The sequence below is a fragment of the Callospermophilus lateralis genome, chromosome 4 (genome assembly GCF_048772815.1).
Source record: "Callospermophilus lateralis isolate mCalLat2 chromosome 4, mCalLat2.hap1, whole genome shotgun sequence".
Lineage (NCBI taxonomy): Eukaryota > Metazoa > Chordata > Mammalia > Rodentia > Sciuridae > Callospermophilus > Callospermophilus lateralis.
The window spans coordinates 112,500,484-112,521,187 of NC_135308.1; the positions used below are offsets into that span (position 1 = coordinate 112,500,484).

General features: G+C 31.9%; 1 protein-coding gene across 5 annotated transcripts in view; it reads left to right on the forward strand.

Moving 5' to 3' along the window:
* Slc16a7 (solute carrier family 16 member 7) overlaps positions 1–14,980 on the forward strand; it is a 168,459-nt gene extending 153,479 nt beyond the window's left edge. For all 5 annotated transcript variants that reach the window (XM_076854800.1, XM_076854799.1, XM_076854801.1 and 2 more), the window contains 2 exons: positions 2,347–3,162; positions 6,458–14,980. In XM_076854800.1, coding sequence (XP_076710915.1) covers positions 2,347–3,162; positions 6,458–6,729 — 1,088 coding nt within the window. In that variant the 3' untranslated portion in view covers positions 6,730–14,980. The remainder of the gene's footprint in view (positions 1–2,346; positions 3,163–6,457) is intronic.
* The last annotated feature ends 5,724 nt before the right edge of the window (positions 14,981–20,704 follow it).

The following is a 20,704-nucleotide window of genomic DNA, read 5'->3' on the forward strand; positions in this document are numbered from 1 at the left end:
AGAAATTGAACATTTAAAAGCACCACTTTTTATATGCCTGAACAATAAATTATATTTAAAAATCTACAAAGTTTTAACAAAAATTATCTTCAATATATTCAAGAGGCTGAGTCTTCCCTTATGCCTAGAGATAATAAGTAAACGTTTCTCTGTTTTATAATGATCTGAGATCAGTCTAACCTGCAGTCATGTATCATTTCATGAAAAAAACAAGTATATTATAGGCTACAGTAATACTAATGTCAAAACTCTTCTCTTTGCAGCCTGTCCACTTTTCCATGCCTTTGTGATATGGCAATTGATATTTTAAATGGCAACTTTCTTACATCTAAGTATTGTCATGATGAAGGGAGCACCCTTTGCTTTGTGCAGACTATTCAATATATTGAATTTGATCATGAAATGTTAGGATGGGCCTTCAAGTGGGCATACTTAAACATAGGATGATTACATCATCCTGTATCAGAAATACGGATTACACTATTATTATTCTAAAGTGTAATCTCATTCCTTTGGGCCTTGAAGGCTTTAGTACTTCTGGAGTTGATGCTATATATATATATCCATGAGGGTTTTACCTTGTCATTAACAGCCAGCTTGGTTTCTGACTTTGATTTACAGAAAGCATACAGCACTAACTTTTAAATTTGACTCAGCACATACATGATGTGTGATCAGAGGTAGATTAGCCTCCTCATGTCTCAGTCTATAAAATAGGGCTAACAGTTATTTTCCCAGGGATTTGTTGAACAATTAATGTGCAAAGCGAATACATTGTACTTTGCAGAGTACTCAGCATGTTGTTATTTATAAATAAATATTAGCAAATAATACCAATTGCACTGCCATTAGTGCAATGTCACGAAAGTTCTTTGTAGAACTTGACTTTGGCAAAAGACTTTTTGTTGTTGTTGTTGCTGAGCGTGGGCACTCTCAGGAAGTCTGTTTCCTTCAGCAGTGGCAAACAGGTAAGTTACGGAGCCAGATTCAGATCAATTGATTTAAAGTCTTGTGTTCACTGTACCATGCCAGAAATTGTCAGCCTGGGATAAGAGCTGAAGACAAAAGTTCCAGGCGACAGAATGGGAGGGAAATGACGTAAGATAAAGAGACTCTGAAACACAATACGTGGATTTTAGCTTAGGTTCTTCCACTTACAAGCTATTTGATCCTAGGCAGGTCAGTTTTATTATTTATGAGTGGGATATAATTACACGTACTCTGCATATCTCACAGGTAGAGTTAGAGATCCTGCTGCTCTGTTACTCTCCAAGGCATGTTCTTGATTCTTTCCTGAGCTTTTAGAGATCCTTCTATTCATATAAAATGTCTGTTTGAAAGAGTTGGAGTAAGTATTTGTACTTAAACCTGTAAGTCCCAGAACTTACATACTTAACCACTTTACAATACTGTTTCAATTTAGGTAAACTGTAAACATAGAAAAATGCTCACCTCTCTAGCCCCTAAAATAACCAAATAATGCCTAGGGTGCGGGGGTGCAGGGGAGAGGTACTTCACATGAATCAATTTTATGTACTTTCAAAAGCACTTTATTCATCAATAGTGTTAAATATTGCTTCAGTGGGACACAAAAGCTAATTCATTTCTCAAAGGCAATAATACACTGCCAAGGAGTTCCCTAGACTATGGGAACATTGGCTCATAGAAACAATCAGTTTATATCCTTGAAATAAAAACATATTTCAAGTAAAGCAAAACAAAACAAAAACTTCTTTTTTATTTAGCACTTGCGTATCTACATACATTAAATTTGGAATGTGAGGGATGTAAAGAATGAGATTAATCCCACTTAAATGTATTACTCTTTTTTTTATTATTTGCATAGTATTCAAAGAAATGCCTCTGGGGTAATACAAAATTTTTACAAATTATGAGCATTTTATTCTGTCCACATTTCTTCAACTCTGAAAAGACAAAGTCTTTCCATTTTGAAATTTCACTCTTGTTCACACAGAAGAAATCTATGTATTTGCAAATAAATGTATATTAAGAGGAAAATATTAATTTATCTGTGGAATTAAGTGATTTTTAATAAGATCTAAATTCTGTCCTCCTTTCCACCTATCCTGTGATTTTTCATACATAGGTGGAAGTTCTTGGTTTTATATCTGTGCTTTAAAACATCATTTGAAGTGTCCAGTTATGACAACATTTTTAGATGTGTACAATTACATTTATGCTTATAATCCTCAAAAATTACTACCTGCTGCTGCATTTTTCGTTCACTTTTCCCCACTTGAATGTGCCTTCCAAAAATAATTTCTTATGTGAGTGGTGTAATATGTTTGTGTTTTCTTTTTTCCTCTTTTGTCTTGTTCTTTTTAGGTTTAGGTTTAGCATTCAACCTGCAACCAGCCTTAACAATAATTGGCAAGTACTTCTATAAGAAACGACCCATAGCGAATGGATTGGCCATGGCAGGGAGTCCTGTTTTCTTAAGTACATTGGCCCCTTTCAATCAGTTCCTTTTTAATAGTTATGGATGGAAAGGAAGCTTCTTGATTTTAGGAGGTATATTTTTGAATGCCTGCGTGGCTGGGGCCCTCATGAGACCCCTTGGCCCCAAACAAACTACTCAGTCGAAAAATAAGATTAGCATAAGAGCAGAAGATACAGATTCAAAGAAAATCCAACAGAAGAAATCGACATGGAACAAAATTAACAAATATTTAGATTTCTCCCTTTTTAAGCATAGAGGATTTCTGATCTATCTATCTGGAAACGTCATCATGTTTCTGGGTTTTTTTGCCCCTATCATCTTCCTGGCTCCGTATGCTAAAGACAGGGGAATAGATGAGTATTCTGCAGCTTTCTTGTTGTCTGTTATGGCTTTTGTCGATATGTTTGCCAGGCCTTGTGGAGGATTAATTGCAAACTCCAAACTTATCCGTCCCCGAATCCAGTACTTCTTCAGTTTTGCCGTCATGTTTACTGGAATATGTCATCTCTTGTGCCCCCTGGCACAGAGCTACACGAGCCTGGTGGTATATGCTGTATTTTTTGGCTATGGATTTGGGAGTGTTAGCAGCGTCCTCTTTGAAACTCTCATGGACCTTGTTGGAGCTCCGAGGTTTTCCAGTGCAGTGGGACTCGTCACCGTGGTAGAGTGTGGCCCGGTTCTTCTTGGCCCTCCTATTGCTGGTAAGAATATTTCTCATTGAGGAAAGCAAAATGAATTATGCAAATATTCATTAGCTGAGAAGTTCTTTACAGTAAATAATGTGCTTTAAATAATACTAATGGCCGAGAAAGACTGTAGGGGGATTAATTTTTATATTTTATTACACATTTTAAAATTTCTAATTAGTTGATTTTATACCTAACTCTGTTTCAGAACCTGGACCTATGAATTTGAGAATTTAAGTTAGATTGGTAATTAGTAGCATAATTTTCAGGACTTCTTTCCCGATTAATTGTTATTTTGTGCTTTTAGGAATATTTTTAAAAAAATGTGACTTTAACATTACTGAACAGATTTCTGTTCTGCTTATATAAAAATGGGTTCAAAATGTAAAATCGTGTCCTGAAAATTTCAGAATTTATTTTTTAGTATGTTAGTTATATTTATTTGTAACTAACTGCCACGGAAGCCATACCTTTATATCACTAACATATAATACAGGGATAAAGAAAAATCCATTGAAAGTTGTTCTTTCGACTAGATAGTTCATGTTGTGTATTTACAATTGATAAGGATTACCTTTATATTTTAAGATTTGAAATATTTTTAAAGATGTCTATAAAAGTGTCTATGCCAAATTAACTCAATAAAGAAAGTAATACAAGTTTAGTGTACCACCAACAAAATTGAGAAGTTGGTCTACTATTAAAAAAAAAGAAACAAAGAAAGGTAAAATACTCATCACAGAAATATTAGATTTTTGTTGTACTTCCTTGTCAGTATTTTATGGCTTCCTTTTGAAATATAGTTAAGAGTACTTTTGAAAGGAAATTATATTTAGATTGAATCATGCTCCTGAACCCATGATAAAGACACATGTATAATTACATTCTGACATCAAGACTTGTCTAGTCTTAGATTTAAATGTTGTTAATATTAAATTATTTTCTGTGGAACAGACTTTTCCAGCAACTACTGTATGTTATTTTGGTCACTGTTAAGATTAGATTCTTGGCCTGCCCCCTAGTGCACAGTCAGGTTAAATGCAAATTTTCCCCATGTCTTTAGTCAGTTGTTAAACTGCTTTCTGTGTGTCATCAAAGAACCATTTAAAAGTGGAGACATTCATGTTGAAAATGTTACTCATAATGAGCTTTGTAATGTTTTGAACAACCAAAAAAATAAATAAATTAATTAAATAAAAGCTATGGGTAAAGACAAAAAAAAAATAATGCCCTCATTGACTTTTGTCTTTCACTTTTTCACTTGGTTAGGAGGGCAATAGAGCTGGCTGTAAGATCTTAGTGGTGTAATTTTTGGTTTTACCTATCCTCTAGTATTTAGGGCAGATTTTAGGTAATATGTTTCTCAGTATGGATATAACAGGATATCCAAACAATTTTTGAAAAACAGTGAAATCCATTAGGTCTTGTTATTTATAAGCCAGCTGATTTTCTTCAAAACAAAGCACAATTGGACTATCTTTTCATATGAAATTGATTTGACCAAATGAATTTTAGAGTTTATGCATTAGCAACAAATACTAACTATCAAAAGAGAAAAATTATACATTACCATGCGTGGTGATATGAAAAAAAATTGTCTAATCGAAGACATAGTAGATTGGCTCTAAGAATTTTTTAAAAAGTGATATGATTTTGCCACTTCTACACATACTAAGAACCTGCATCAATATATTTTTAAGGCAGTTTCAGTTACTCTGAGAACCTGTTGCATTAATATTGGCAAATCATCATGTCATTTGACTCCAATTTGATGTAATAGATCTGGAACTCATTGTTGCAGCTCTCAGACTGTAGCATAGATATCGATTTTTAATAGTATTTCTGCCTTGTGATACTCCTTGACTCTCAGGAAGGAGTATCCTTTTTAGTATTTGATTACTACTGAAAATGTCTGGCACATAGTAAGCACATAGTAAATATTTTTGAATACTTTGGTGATTTTTTTCTGACATACTTGCTGCTGCTGCTGCTATTAGCCCTGGTAGTAGACCAATGAGAGGTAGGGAGTGTGTGGGTTTTATTTCTATTGATTTTTTTTTCAGACTGATCTTTTAAGTTTCATACTCATAAAAAATTGAAGCTTTAGCTCTGGAAATCATATCTGGTTTCCTGATGCTGAAAATTTCCCAAAACACTTAGAAAGTACAATTATTAACTAATGAGGCCATGGGTCTTATGTTTTCATATTTATATTGACTATCACACAGACAGAAATATTTGACTAAAATTAGAAAGGAAAACAAAAGTTATGCATTTTTAGTTAGAATGCTAGAGATTCTTGCTAAATAGGCTGGCTTGAAGAGTCTATATTGGAATCACTTGGAATGCATGTGATAAGTAGTATAGCTTTGTACACGCTGAATTTGCTGTTAATAATTATTAAGAATTAAATGCCTTCATGAACAAGAGGAAAACTAATTACCAGCTGAAGGATTTTTAAGTCAATAAGGCTTCAGCTTATGTGGTACCAGCCTAGTTCTTCAAGGATCTCAATAATCAAATTGAACTGATGGTTTCTTCCTGATTAGTTTGGCATTGATACTTCAGACTTGGATAAAGGAAAAACAAACAAACAAGCAAAAAAAACTGTAATTAGACTAAAAAGTGATATAACACTTGAAGAGTTTACGTGAAACCATATTGTAGAGTTGTTATGAATATGAAATTCGACAGACCTCAGAGTCCAAATTCTGCCGAATACTAGCCATGTAACCAGATTACTTCATAATAAGGATCAAATGAGATATGATAGATCAAGTTCTTAGCCTAGAGATGGAGATAGGGAGCCATTTAGTCAGTTGTAAGCCCTGTCGAAAATAGTGTGAAAATCTTTGTGTCTGTCCTAAAGACTGCATTTTTTTCCTCTTTATTGAAGAGAAAAGGAAGCATGGGAAAATGACACAATCTTGACGGGCATGCTATAAGTAAATAGATAAATATATCCTTACTTACAGGAATGAGTTAAAATCTATATATATTTTTTTCTGGTAGTTATCAGTACACAAACACATATATACCTAATTTGTCTTAGTTGTAGATTTTTATTGGAAGGAATAATTTTTAATAAATTTAATGCACTACTATTATAATGCTCTAAATTTATGTACATACTTTTATTAAGCTTATATAGACATCATAACCTAGAATGCTTTTTTCTTTGTTAAAGTCTTATTTAACATTATTTTAAATAAGAGGTGTGTAATTTGTCTAGAGAAGAGTTTCTTTGAAATTTTTTATCATTTAATAACTGTTTTATATGTCATCCTAAAAGATGTTCTTTGTCTCTTAGGTAAATTGGTGGATATAACTGGAGATTATAAATACATGTACTTAGCCAGTGGGGCTATTGTGGTAGCCTCAAGTATATGGCTGCTCATTGGTAATGCTATAAACTATAGATTGCTTGCAAAGGAAAGGAAGAAGGACGAGGCAATGAAGAAGCAAATGAACACACAGGAGTTCAAAGAATCGGAACCCTTGAGCAATGCTAAACAGGATGAAGTTACTGTCAAAATGCCAAAAGGAGAGAGTGCGCCCTCAGAAAGAGAAACTAATATTTAACAAGAATCACACCTCTGATTTCAGTATTCATGAATTTACTTAGAAGTTTGCTTCTGTTTTGCAAAATATTGAAAAGGTTTTTAGTTGAAACAAGCAGCCACAGATAAGAATGGAAATGAGATTTTACTCGATGGCAAATTGTAAACTGATTCCTAAAAATTTGTTTGGATAGTTAAATTTTGAGGTTATGCATAAAAAGAATCCTTGCAACGAGTTTATTTCCATACTCAACTCAGAATGTGGTGGTTGAAATACGAATTTTAAAGTCTTCCAGGCAGGGACTTCTAGTGTCCATTATAGAATGAGATCTAAATCTCAAACCCTGATATAATTACTTAAAAAGAGAATCCCATAAAAAATCCCTCTTCTCTTCACATTTCATTTTTTATTTGATATTAAAGTTTAAAATAGAGGAAAAATTATTTTTCTCCTCATACATACTCACACACAGAGAGACGCACACAAATACACACACGTACATAAACATATACACTCATGTACATAACCACATGAACACAGAGTATATGGAGAACAAAAGAAAATAAATAAATTTGAAAAGGATATTATTGTAGTCACTTATTCATTTTTTTAAAGTAAAAAATAAGTCCATGGAAACAAAAAGAATGTATATTTGCATACTGTTTTACAATGTGGATTTTAAAGATAGGCACATAGATGAAAATGAGGGTGGTCTTAATTCAGAAATGTAAGTGGCTGCTATTTAAAAAAGCACTTCTGTGTATAAAATAAGTCTGAGAAAAAAGGAAAGACTCCATTTTATACCATTACTTTTGCTCATTTTTAGACTTGATTAATCCACACCCAGGATTTCTTTGAAGGGGTGTCACTAGTTCCTGGTGCTAGAGAATAGAGCCCTCAAATAATTTTCAGAATTCTTACCTAATATGTAAGTCAAACTAAAGATCTAAATGACAACTAGCAATGAACTACATCCATTAATTTTAACAGGATTTTAGTTTTTAATCCACAAATTAAGAACCAGGGATTTCTTTTAACTAGGCTTCAATTTAGTTTCACCATTATACTGAAATATCAAAGAAAAATGAATCTGAATCCTAGCTGATAAGTTCATAAACAGACTGAATCCTAATTTTTTTCCAATCCTTAGCAGTGATCTAAGGTTCCTGTTATGCGCAATCCATGTAGTATAGCTAACTAAGATTGTGAGGTCATTTTATTGAGCCTTCTAAACTCTCTTCTAAACTTTCTCCCTTCCCAAACAAACAAACAAAAAAATAAAAGCAAAATCAAAGCACAAACAGGTCTTTTCCTCAGCCACTGAAACTGGCTACAGGAATGGTAGCTCTTGAAAATTCTGCCCTCTTACTTATTATACTATGCTGCCTGTGACTATAAACAGGAAACTATTAAAAAAAAGCCCTAGAAGTATAGACTGTATGGCTTGGAATTATGAGTATGGTTAATAACATGATGGCAAGAACCTTGACAGATTGCAGCCCAGGTTAACTCGGAAATTTGTCATTTTTCTGTGTGAAAACATCCGAGAGTCTAAATTTCTCTTTAATAAAGGCACATTTGTTAGTTCTGTGCTTTCAAAACTACAAATATCATAGCTAAAATGATAAATATTGACACCTAAAAATCTAAATATTAATATTCTGATTAATAAAAAAGCATTTATAATATTATTATTGAAGTGATGTCACCCTTCATATGTCCAAAAAAACTTTGTTTTTCTTTTTCTTTTTTTTTTTTTTTTAATTGCAGTAGAGGCAGGTGCTACTCTTATTTCTAATAAGACTGTACCTGGACACCACGCTTTTGTAAGAGTTCACATTAAAGATTTGATCTTTAAAATTTTTGCACTCTTTAAGCATGTGGCTCGTATTTAGGGAGTGATATAAAAATTTCTTTTCGTTTCACATTTGCTTTTTTGCATATGGTAGGATGTTTATATTTTTCAAATATTGAATAAAACAAGATGTGCCAAGATCATAGATAAATAAATGAAGAAAAATGTGACATTATATGGCTGTTTTTCATTTAGTTTCACTCAATCTTGATTCTCAAATTAACTAGTTTTATATTATTAGTGCTTTTGTATTCAATTCTAACTCATCCTATGAAATGCAACATGGTTGCTGTGTAGTATTTCTCCAGTTATAAACACTTCCGAAAAAATACCTTACATTCTCTGAAAATACACATCTAAACTAATACAGGAGTTTTGGTTCTTAGAACCACATCCTTATCACCGGCTAGTAGAGACTTTCTGTGGGGTGCATTCCACTGCCTTCTCCATGGGAAGAGGTTTATTTGCCAACTGAAGAGTCAAGTCAAACCAATTTACACTTGCTTTGCTGCTCTTTGGTTGCCTTACATTATCTCTTCATTTTTAACATTGATTATATTAATTTATTAGGGAAAAAAAGGAAGAAAATTTGCAGATTCAAAGTATCATGCAATTTTTATAGTCATGCCTGAGAGTGCACAGCATGAAGTCATAAAAATACATGCATATTACCTCACAAAATTAGTCCAGAACACACGTGAAACATGATATAAATACATAATGGATTAAGAACACTTTCAGTATATTTTAAGTCATTCTACTTATTCACTTTTATTACTTCACTTCCAATCATTGGAAGAATAACTGCAGAATCAAAGATTGAGCAAAGAATATTGGCCTAGAAATTTTATTTATTGCATAGTCACATAAGTGGAGGAGTAAATATATTTAGCTTCTATGTCTGAAAAATTAGTGCTGAACATATTTCTTTGCCTAAGTAACAATAGATTTTAGATGTTCAAGATATGAAGCAAAGTCAATTACTGCTAAAGTTCCTACTAGACTCTGTTGCCCACCATGGAATTTATAGGAGAATTGTCATAAACCAGTGTACCAAAATAATTTATGATCACTGTCTATTTTGCCATTTGTGTTAACTTAGCATCCCATATATTTCAGTATTTACCCTTAAATATTTCTTCACATTTTCTGACAGATCATCGGGTATGGACTTGTCCTGACCTGTCCACATCCTCTTTCCTAATCCTTTTTAAGTCAACTTAAAAAGGAAGGAGCCAGGTTATAGTATATTTCACATGGGAAGGCATGATTTTTTTCTCCATATTAATTCATATGACTCATTGATTTCACTTGTTTGGTACCAGATTCCTACTAAATTAGTTTATGGGCCCACAGGCTTCACCTGGACACCAGAAAATAAGTGAAACAATTAGGTTTGATAGGTCTAAATGTGCATTTTTAAAATCCTGGCATTTTATACACATCATTCTCTGCCTATAAAATGACAAGGGTATTTAAAAAAGGAAAAGACACCATATAAATATTTTTATATAGATGATATAACCTTGATTAATTAGTTAAAACTTTTTTTCATCGAAAATCTTTTTTTTAATCTTATTGTGTAGAATATTTCAGACTTTTAACAAAATTAAAATAAAATAATAAATGTAAGACTCAATTTAATTAGGGAGAAAGAATACAAAGTGAGAAGGAAACTAATATTTATGTATCATATATTTTGCTTATATAATGCCTTTTAATATTCAAACCAAAGCCATGGTAGAAGTAATTAACTTGATATAATTAATGAGTGGAAACAAAAACAGACATAAAAAGAATCTCAGAAAAGTCCCCAAAGTTAAAAAGTAATATGTGACCAAACCAAAATTTAAACTCAGGTTTACCTAAAAGCAGAAAAGAGCCCCTCCCTGGGGTATTCACTACCATGTTGCTTCCAAATAGAAACTACAGAGGCAAAAGTAGATAAAATATAGATACAAAAATGTAAACATTATATGGTAAACAAATTAGATTTTACTGAAATTTGTATTATTTATTCAGTGTTTATTAGAGAATATGTTTGCTATAAACTGAATATTATTTCAAATTGCTTGCTTTTTTTTAGACAATGAAAATTATCCCAAGTAATGGTGATGATTATGTAGTAGCCATAATTATTTTAAAGTGACTTTTTTTCTCATAAAAATAGCAGCGTATTTATATGACTCAGGCATAATATATTTTCCCTGAAGTTGGATTTAGAAGGAGAATGATATTTACTGTGAATAAGGAATTCCTATACTGGTTGCTATTTATTATAATGTAAAAAGTGAAAACTACTTACTATAATAAAACAGTATATTTAGAATTTTACTGATTATCCCCATTTATAGGATTATCCAAAGCTGCCATAAAAGGAGTTAAGAGATTCAGAGTATTTGATTTATCCTTATAATATGTATTTCTTTTCATTGTTTAATACTGCTTCCCCTGAACATATTACTTTTCAGGTTTCTCTGAACATCTATATCATCATTCATTTCTTATCAATGTTGCTTCATCTTCTCCCTCTGGACTCTTGAAATCCTGAGAATGTGTTTCTCCTACCTCTATTGAGGGATGCACTTCTAATGCACTGCTTTCTTTATGACCTCATGATGAATCTGATCCTATCTATTTGTGATTTGGAAAATAGTTGTCCTGACACCAACTGTATATACTTATCTTTCCAAATAAGGGAACTCCTGTGACTATAGATATGAGGTTTCCTGGACAGTGAATAAGCTTATGTTCTAAGTGTTTTATTAGTATAGTTTTCCTTACACACAATAAATATATAATTGAATGTGATGTTAAAGAATCTTAAAAAAAAAAAAGGCTTCCTATCCTTGGCACTTATTATCATGAATGTTTCTGTTTTTCTTGAAGTGCCTGACACTTTTAGAAACAAAGCTGACCATCACAGCATTGCTCCATTAAGTATCAACCTGTAGACTTTGGCAATGCAATAGTATCACTGATAAAACATATCAAGTAAATTTCTTACCATAGTAGTTTATAAAACCAAACATTAAAATTATGGATATGAAAAACTAAAATTAAAATCTTGACTTTCTCATCTCACCTTTTTTCTTTTAAGATTTTTGACCTCTGCATATCCATATGCATGATCATGTTTGAGAATCCACTGAAGAGCTCAGAAGCCCAAATATCAGTATTTAACTATAATGTCTGTGTTATTGAAATGTTCATTTTTGTTGATGCAATTAAAATGAGTAATTTTCTGAGTTTACATCATTTTTTATAGTTCTGATTTTTATAGTTTTGATTTTCTGTTCTTTGTTATCAGTTGTTCTTATGCTGTAGATTTGAGCTCATTACAAATTTCTGCTATGTGATTTTGGTCTTCTCTCTCCAAATGCTTTTTCCTCAGTTCATGTATAGACAGATTACATAGGAATTGCTATAGTTATTTTATGAATGATAATTTTTAAATGTCTACCTTAAGAGCAAAATTAACATTGACTTTAGTGGTGTATGGAAATTCTTAGACCAAATTACTTCTCCATTCCAACCCCCTGCTGCTCTACCTTTTCTCTCCCTTTTACTCTAATTATTTTCCTTTTTTTTTAAATGTTGAGATAACTTTCTTTAACCTTTTTACTTAATCATAGACAGTTTTGCTATGGAATTTTGTTTCTTTGGTGGATTTGGTTATACACCCATTATTTCCCTGATCTTTATGTTTTTCTATCTTTATCTGTACTTCTTAATGAGATGAGCCATGCCAGCATTCACTGATCATAAATTTATTAACATTGCAGCAAATATTTTTCTTCACACGATAAAACAGTTCTTTAGTTTCTTTGTTTTTAATTCAAAGGTAACAAAATAAGCTAGAAAAACTCTGTATGAAAACACTGGTACTGACCACTCTACTAAGGCATCATAAGTTGGTAAAATGTTCTGCTCAGAAAAAGAAAAGGATGGGATTTTCATCTCATGAGTGTCTGGGTAGAATTTTAAAACATTATTTTTATTCAGACTTCTATTGTGTTTTATTTTTGTTTCTTTTTTTACTTTCATATGTATCTATAACAAGTTTTTTTTTTAGTTAGACCCAATTAATTTATATATTTTGTTCATTAACATACAGCACCAATATCTGACATGTTATTCATGGACTTTATTTTTCTAAGACCTATTATTTCTAGTTAGAGTATGAATTTCCGCATTTAGTAAAATAAGACATGTGAACTGAAATATTTATTTTCCAAACATTAGATATAACTGTATTTTGATTTGTATTGTATTTTGTTTTAACATATTTATACACCGAAAGATGTACTCAATTAATTTGTTACATCTTCTCAATCCTCCAAACTAATTTTGTTAGACATCCACATTTTAACAGTACTAGACCATAGCAGATTAATGGCTTTGCCTAAATATACACCAATCCTCTGAGTTAATGCAGGGTTGGAGATGGAACCCAGGTCCTTTGACTCCAAAGACATTTTCTTCTGTATTGCACTATGTAAGCCATCCTGTTGAAACTGATGACTTTTATAGAGTGAATAAAATATTTTCCTAGAAACACACTTGATAAATTCTTTATATTCCATATGAATATTTTCTCCAATCATACTTTGTAAAATCATGTTTCCAAACTTAATTTGAAAATATTTGCTGATTGCAATAGTAGATAATTCTGGATAAATCAGAAGTAATATCTACTGGAATGAATGATTTTACACAATACATGTTGTTATAATAATATCAAAGTTATTTAAAATACCAATATTATGCTAATAGAAATAATATTTCAGTATTCCAGTAATTACTTTTTTGCTTACATTTATATTTTAAAAGTAGCATTCATGCATTTGTTTCCTAAATTAAAATGCCAGAATATAGAAAATAAAAGTTTGTGAATTATTAAATTGCATGCCAGAAATTATTGTCATTGTATTACTTGAGGAGATCATGCCTACAATCTTAACCTAAGAACCTGAAGATATGTTAAGAAAATAATTAGAATATGGTCTATCCCAAAAAATTATTATTTTTGAAATGGTGATCTCACCTAATTACCAATACTAAAATGCCCAACAAATGTTTGGAAACAGTATAACTAGAGCTTCTTTTGTGCTGGAAATACCATCTACCTCCATCATTCCTAGATAGATAGATACTCTTTCTAAATTATCTCTGTTTCATATGCCCTCAGAAAATAACAACAACAAGAAAAATAATCAATTATTTTTAAAGGATTCTTGGAGGAAGAGTGGTGGCTTTTTAGAGCTTTGTTCCAGAAAAAACGTAAAAACAATAATCAGTGCTTAATATTTGTTTGCTCAATTTATTGTTTGTCCCTAAACACATCTGCAGTCAGTGATATGTTCAAATAGATTCAGCCAAATTAACATTCCTTTGCTGTTTCCATTGTCATTGTGATAGGAGGCAGTCTCAGTAGTTTCAATGTGTGCATGTAATAAATATAAGGCACCTTCATTTGTAATCAGGACAAAAATGATGTCATACTTCAGTCACAATCTATCAGTATAGTAATTCCTATGTGGGAGATGAATGAGCATAGTCTTTTGAAATATTTACTAAAATTGGCAGTTGATTGGAAGTTTTCATATAAAGTATTTCCTCCCAAATATGTTAAACTCATTTTAATTAAATATTTCCTAGATTGAATAATTTCCCATTTTAAAGAAATTTTTGAAAAAAATTATTTAATAGTATACATTCTTTCAACAAATACTCCTTTCTCATCCCAGTATTAAACTGGAGCAAATATTAAAAATTAAGATTTTTTTTTTTTTTTTTTTTTTTTTTTTTTTTTTTTTTAGTATTGGGAATTGAACTCAGGGGCACTGAACCACTGAGCCATATCGCCAGCCCTATTTTGTATTTTTTAAATTTAGAGACAAGGTCTCACTGAGTTGCTTAGCACCTTGCTTTTGCTGAGGCTGGCTTTGAACTCTGGATCCTCCTGTCTCAGTCTCCTGAGCCCCAGGAATTTCAGGAAAAGTAAGATTTTTGAAATAAAAATTATACATAACGTGTTACTAATATTAAAATACACATATGTAAGACATTCCTTGGCCATAGCCACACTCAGCTACCTTTTCAAGAATTCTTTAAGAGATTGGATTTAAGGGTTAATCTGTGCAAGTATTTTTAAAATATAAATTATATCTTGTGTTGTAATTTTATGACTTTTAAGTTAAAAAATATAATGAAATTGCTTTGTTCTATAGTATTTTAATGACTGCTGAACAAGTTGCTACATGGCCTATTGACTGTGGTTAGTTACTCTGATATAAAATAAAGAGTAGTTTTGCTTGACACATAAGAGGATTCAATCAGTTGTTTTTATATGATGTGAATTTTAATTGTCCTATTTCATTTCTTTTAAAAATTAATAAAATATAAAATAATTAATTTAAATATTTGCCTGTCAATGTTTAAAAATATAAGGTAGACCATCTTCCTTTTGCCTTCTTACAGATGAATGTACTTAAAGTGATTGTATTTGATCTCCATAAATTTACTTATTTATGGGATTTTCATTTGAAATTTCTTGTGTTTGTCGTAGTTGTGAACCTAGCAAATAAGACATATGTAAGAAGTTAACAAAAAATGAGAAAAAAATGGCATTTTCATATAAGAACATATTTTTGTTTTAGCTAAGTTTTATGTAGATTTATTTAAATGAGGAGTTTATTCTGTTGTTCATCAATTAATTGTTCCTGCTTCCTTTTAAAGCAGATTTGTTTAATATTGCATCATTTACCACTTGAATTTCAGTTGATTTACAGTGTTACATGGGAAAAATGTGTTAGAGAAATATCTACTGTAGTTTCTAGGTCTTACGACACAATAAATTTAAAACCAAATTGTCAAATTCCTCTGTAGGAATACATGTTTTACCTGCAGTTTTGAATATATTTTCCAATTCATCTCTTTCTTACTAGACTGTGAGCTCCTTGTGGATAAGGATGTCATCTTAGTTAGAATGACAACAACTTTAATGCCCAGCAAAGTGCCAGGCATAGAGTAATCTTATTGAAATATCATGATGGATCTAGATAATTAAAAGATACTACAGTATTCTTTGATGAAGCTTGATATATATATTATAAGACTTCTTTAATATTAAAAATAAGACACAGAAACACCTGTAACACTTTATTTACTTAAAATTAATGTTCTGTATCAAATTCATTTTTTATTTTCTCAAACATTCTATGCAAATGCTGAAATATGCAGCAGCAGAACTTTATGGTACATATCAACTAGTTTTATTTTCTTTACAAAATCAGAATTGCTCTATTTAGGCTTCCTAGAGTTGTTGACAATCATTTTAATGACTAAAGGTGCTACTTATTTCCAACATTGACCTTGATCATAAGTGCTCCTCTCTGCTAAGCTTTATTTATGCTTTCTTGGGGGTAAGTGGGGAAGAGTGCAATAAAATTAGAATATCCTTTTTGTCTGAATTATGCAAATTAGAACTATCTGTGTTCCTTTGTACTCTATTATTATTGTATTGTAGTTATTATTTCTTACTGCTCACTAATTTTTATTGCAAGCCTGTGCTGTTTCTTAGAAAGTACATGCATATATATTTCTATGATGTATAAGAAAAAACTGTATTGCTTATTAAAATTAAAATTAAGATGACAAATAAATTTACGTGTTAAATTTTTTAAATTCAATCTATATTGTGTTGTCTTAAGATCCATGAAATTCTGTGCTACACTCTACATTAATCAAAATATAATGTCCAACACAAGCCCACATGTAGGAGCACTTCTTTTGTCTGAATGTATGTAACTGATAAATGTCAATGGAAGTCAGAGGAGTGAAAAATACAACCAATTTATTCTGGCTGAAATTAATGTGTATGGTTTGTTCTTCATGAGTATATACACATGTGATCTAAACGATTTATACAGAATAAACACACAGGTCAAAAGAGAACACTACCCACATCACAGAATTACCATTGTGCCCTTCCTATCTCACTGTCTTTCCCTTTACTTGCTTTTTAAATGAACTTTTTTTTAAAGAGAGAGAGAGAAAAATTTTTTGATATTTATTTTTTAGTTTTCGGTGGACACAACATCTTTATTTTATTTTTATGTGGTGCTGAGGATTGAACCCAGTGCCCTGTGCATGCCAGGCGAGCGCGCTACCGCTTGAGCCACATCCCCAGCTCAAAATGAGCTATTTTTAGAACACTTTTAGGTTCAGGGCAAAATTGAGAGGCATAGCTACCACTACCTACACTCCTGAACAGAATGGTACATTAAACAAACCTCCATTGACACATCATTTTCACCTGAAGTGCATTAGGTTTACATTAGGGTTCACTGTTGGTGTTGAGCTTTCTAATGTTTTAGGCAAATGTTTATTTTGCAATCATCATAATAGTATCATTCATAGTAGTTTTACTGCCCTATGAAATCCTCTGTGCTCTACCTATTCATGCCTTAAACCCCAGCTACCATTAGTTATTTTACCATCTCCATATTTTTGTCTTTTCCAGAATGTTATATAGTTGGAATTATTTAGCATTCAGCCTTTTCAGCTGACTTCTTTTATTTAATAATATGCACATAAGTCTCTTCCATTCTTATCATGGCTTAATAGTTCATTTTTTAGCACTGAAAAATATTTTATTGTCCAAATGGTCTGAATGTACCAATTTATTCACCTACTGCTTTCAGTTGCTTCCAATGTGTGACAATTATGAATAAAACTGTTGTAAACATTCTTGTGCAAATTTTATGCACGCGTTGGGTCATATGGTAAGAGCACATTTAGTTTTGTAAGTAGCCTCCGAATTGTCTTACCAAGTGACTGTTCCATTTTGCATTCCTAACAACAGCGACTCACAGTGCCTATTGCTCTACCACTTCATCAGCATTTGGTGGTGTCAGTGTCCTGACTTTGGGACAGCAAATAAGGATGGTGATATTTCTATTTTAATTTTCATTTCCCTGATGGTGTATGATATGGGACTTCTTCTCACATGTTTATTTATTATCTGTATATTTTCTTTGGTGAGGTATCAGTTAAGGTCTTTGGTCAATTTTTAAATTGGATTTTTTTGTTGTCTTGATAAGTTTTAAGTTTGGGGTCTTTTTTTGTTTGTTTTTTATTTCAGGTATCAGTCCTTTATCAGATATGTCTTTTGTAAACTTTTGATTCTGTTCTTTTCTCCCAGTCTGCGGTTTCTTTTTTTTTATGCTCCTGATATTATTTTTCACAAAGCTAAAAATTTTATTTTTAATGAAGTCCAGTTTATTAATTTTTTATTTCATTAATGGTGCCTTTCATGGTATATTTAAAAATCATCGCTGGGTGCAGTCGCACATGCCTGTAATCCCAGTGGCTTTGGAGGCTGGGGCAAGAGGATGGCAAGTTCAAAGCCAGCCTTGGCAACTTATTGAGACCCTATCTCTAAATAAAATATAAAAAGGTCTGGGGATGTGGCTCAGTGGTTGAGTGCCCTGGGTTCAGTCTCCAGTACAAAAAAAAAAAAAAAAAAAAAATCACCAAATTCTAGGTTATTTAGATTTTCTCTAGATCTCTTAAGAGTTTTATAGTTTTTCTTTTCACATTCAGTTAATTTGTATGAAGGCAGTAATTCATATTTTTTCCATATTAATATCCAGTTGTCTCAGTACCATTTACTGGAGATTATTTTTTTCTCTAATTCTACTTCTTAATTCTTTTGTCAAAGACAAGTAGATACTCTGGCTCTGTTTAGGGGCTTTCTGTCCTATTCCATGGATCTGTCTATTTTTTGCCAGTTCCACACTGTCTTGATTGTTGTAGTTTTATAATAAATTTTTAAACCAGGTAATGTCAGCACTCCACATATGTTCTCTTTCAACATTGTGTTGCTTCTTCTTGGTCTTTTGCCTGTCCATATAAACTTCATAATTTAGTTTTTGCATGAATTCAATTAACTGGCTGGGATATTGATTATGATTCAATTGAACCTATAGATGACTTTGGGGAAGATCTGACATCTTGATAATATTAAATCTACTATATATGAACATTCAGTATCTTTACATTTATTAAATTAGAAAATTATAATGATACAATATATTTGGGTTCATTTTGACAAAATAATACATGCGAGGAATTTGAATTCAATACCTATGTACCCCTTTACCTTCCCTCTTCCCATGCCCTCTTCTCAATTAGTCTTCCTTTTGGTCCTTTATTTATTTATTTTTATTTAAATTTTTAAATATTATTTGTATTTTCTACATATACATACAGGTGAAATGTAATTTTATATATATATATATGACAGGATATTTTGTTAAATTTGTTCCATATTTCTCTTTCCCTTTGTCCCTCCCTTCTTCTTGTTCTCCTTCTCCTACCCCCTGATCTACTCTATCCCCTTCCCCACCACCTTCTTTGATTATTTTCATTAGAGTTTTGGAGTTTTCCCCCATATAGATCTTATACTCGTGTTTTGTTAAGTTTATCCCCAAGAATTTAGTATTTTGGAGTGCTAATGTAAATGGTATTGTGCTTTTAATTGCAAATTCCACTTGTTCTTTCCTGATATGAATGGTCTATAGATTATTAATTGTGTATTCTACAACCTTGCTGTAATCATTTGCTACATTTGTTTTAGGAGGTTTTGGTGTTTGTTTGTTTGTTTGTTTTGTCAGTTACAATCATGCACTGCATCTTTCAGTCTATGGCAGATGGCATATAGCATTGTGATCCTATGAGATACATTGCTTAGAACTTATGTGGCTCTCTTAGTATGTGAGTATGCCTTCTATGATATTTGCACAATGAAAAAATCACCTAATGACACATTTATTAGCATACATCCCTATCATTAAATAGCGCGTGACTGGAGTTCATATTTTCTACATGGATTATCATGTTGTGTTTGAACAGTCTTATTTTCCTTCTCAATATGTGTACATCTTTTATTTGTTTATCTTTTGTTTTACTGCATTAGCTACGACTTTCAGCATGATGAGGAAAAGCGATAGTGAAATAAGACATCCTTGCCTTTTTTCTGATCTTAGGGACAAAGCTTTGAGTTTCTCATAGAGGATTTTTGTAGACATTCTTTATCAAGTTAAGGAAGTTCTTTACTGCTAGTTTACTGAGATTTTTTAATTGTGAATGAGTAATGGATTTGCCAAATGCTTTTTCTCCATCTATCAGTGATATCTGTGTGTGTGTGTGTGTGTGTGTGTGTGTGTGTGTATGTGCGTGCACATGCATGCCATGGGAGTTACCAGGGATTGAACTTGGGCACTCAAACACTAAGCCACATCCCCAGCCCTATTTTGTATTTTATTTAGAGACAGGGTCCTACTGAGTTGCTTAGGACCTAAAGTTGTGAGGCTGACTTTGAACTTGAGATCCTCTTGCCTCATCCTCCCAAGCCCCTGGGATTACAGGCAAATACCACCATGCCCTGCTATCGGTGTTATCTTTTGATTTTTCTTCTATAGCTTGTTGATGTGATGAATTACACTAACTGATGCTTTAATGTAAAATCTACCTTGCTTTCCTGGAGTATATCCCACTTGGTCACAGTGTCTATTTATTTTTATGCATTGTTAGGTTGAATTTCCTCATATTTCATTGAAGATTTTTTCATTTCTAGTCATGAGAAATATTAATTTGTACTTTTCTTTTTGTATTATCTGTTTTTTTAATTTTTTTCAGTTGTAGATAGACATGATAACTTTATATAATTTATTTATTTTTATGTGGTGCTGAGGATGGAACTCAGGGCTCATGCTTGCTAAGCAAGAGTTCTACCACTGAGCTACAACCCTAGCCCCTGTATTATATATTTCTGATTTTCAGTGGTGCATTTTAGACTACTGACATTCAAAGTGATAACTGATATAATCGATACAGTTATCTTAATATCTATCATATGTGTTGCTCTTTTCTATTTGTCCTCCTGTTGTTGTTCTTTTTTGTTTGTTTGTTTGCTTGCTTGCTTGTTTAAATTGTGCATTCTTATGATTTTCTTTATCCCTTTCTTTCCAATTTCAATAGTACTTGTTTACTTTAGTGAATAGTTATCCTGGAGGCTGGCAATCAAAGCCCATGTTCAGAAACAACAGTTTTATTCTGGAATGTGTGGGTATC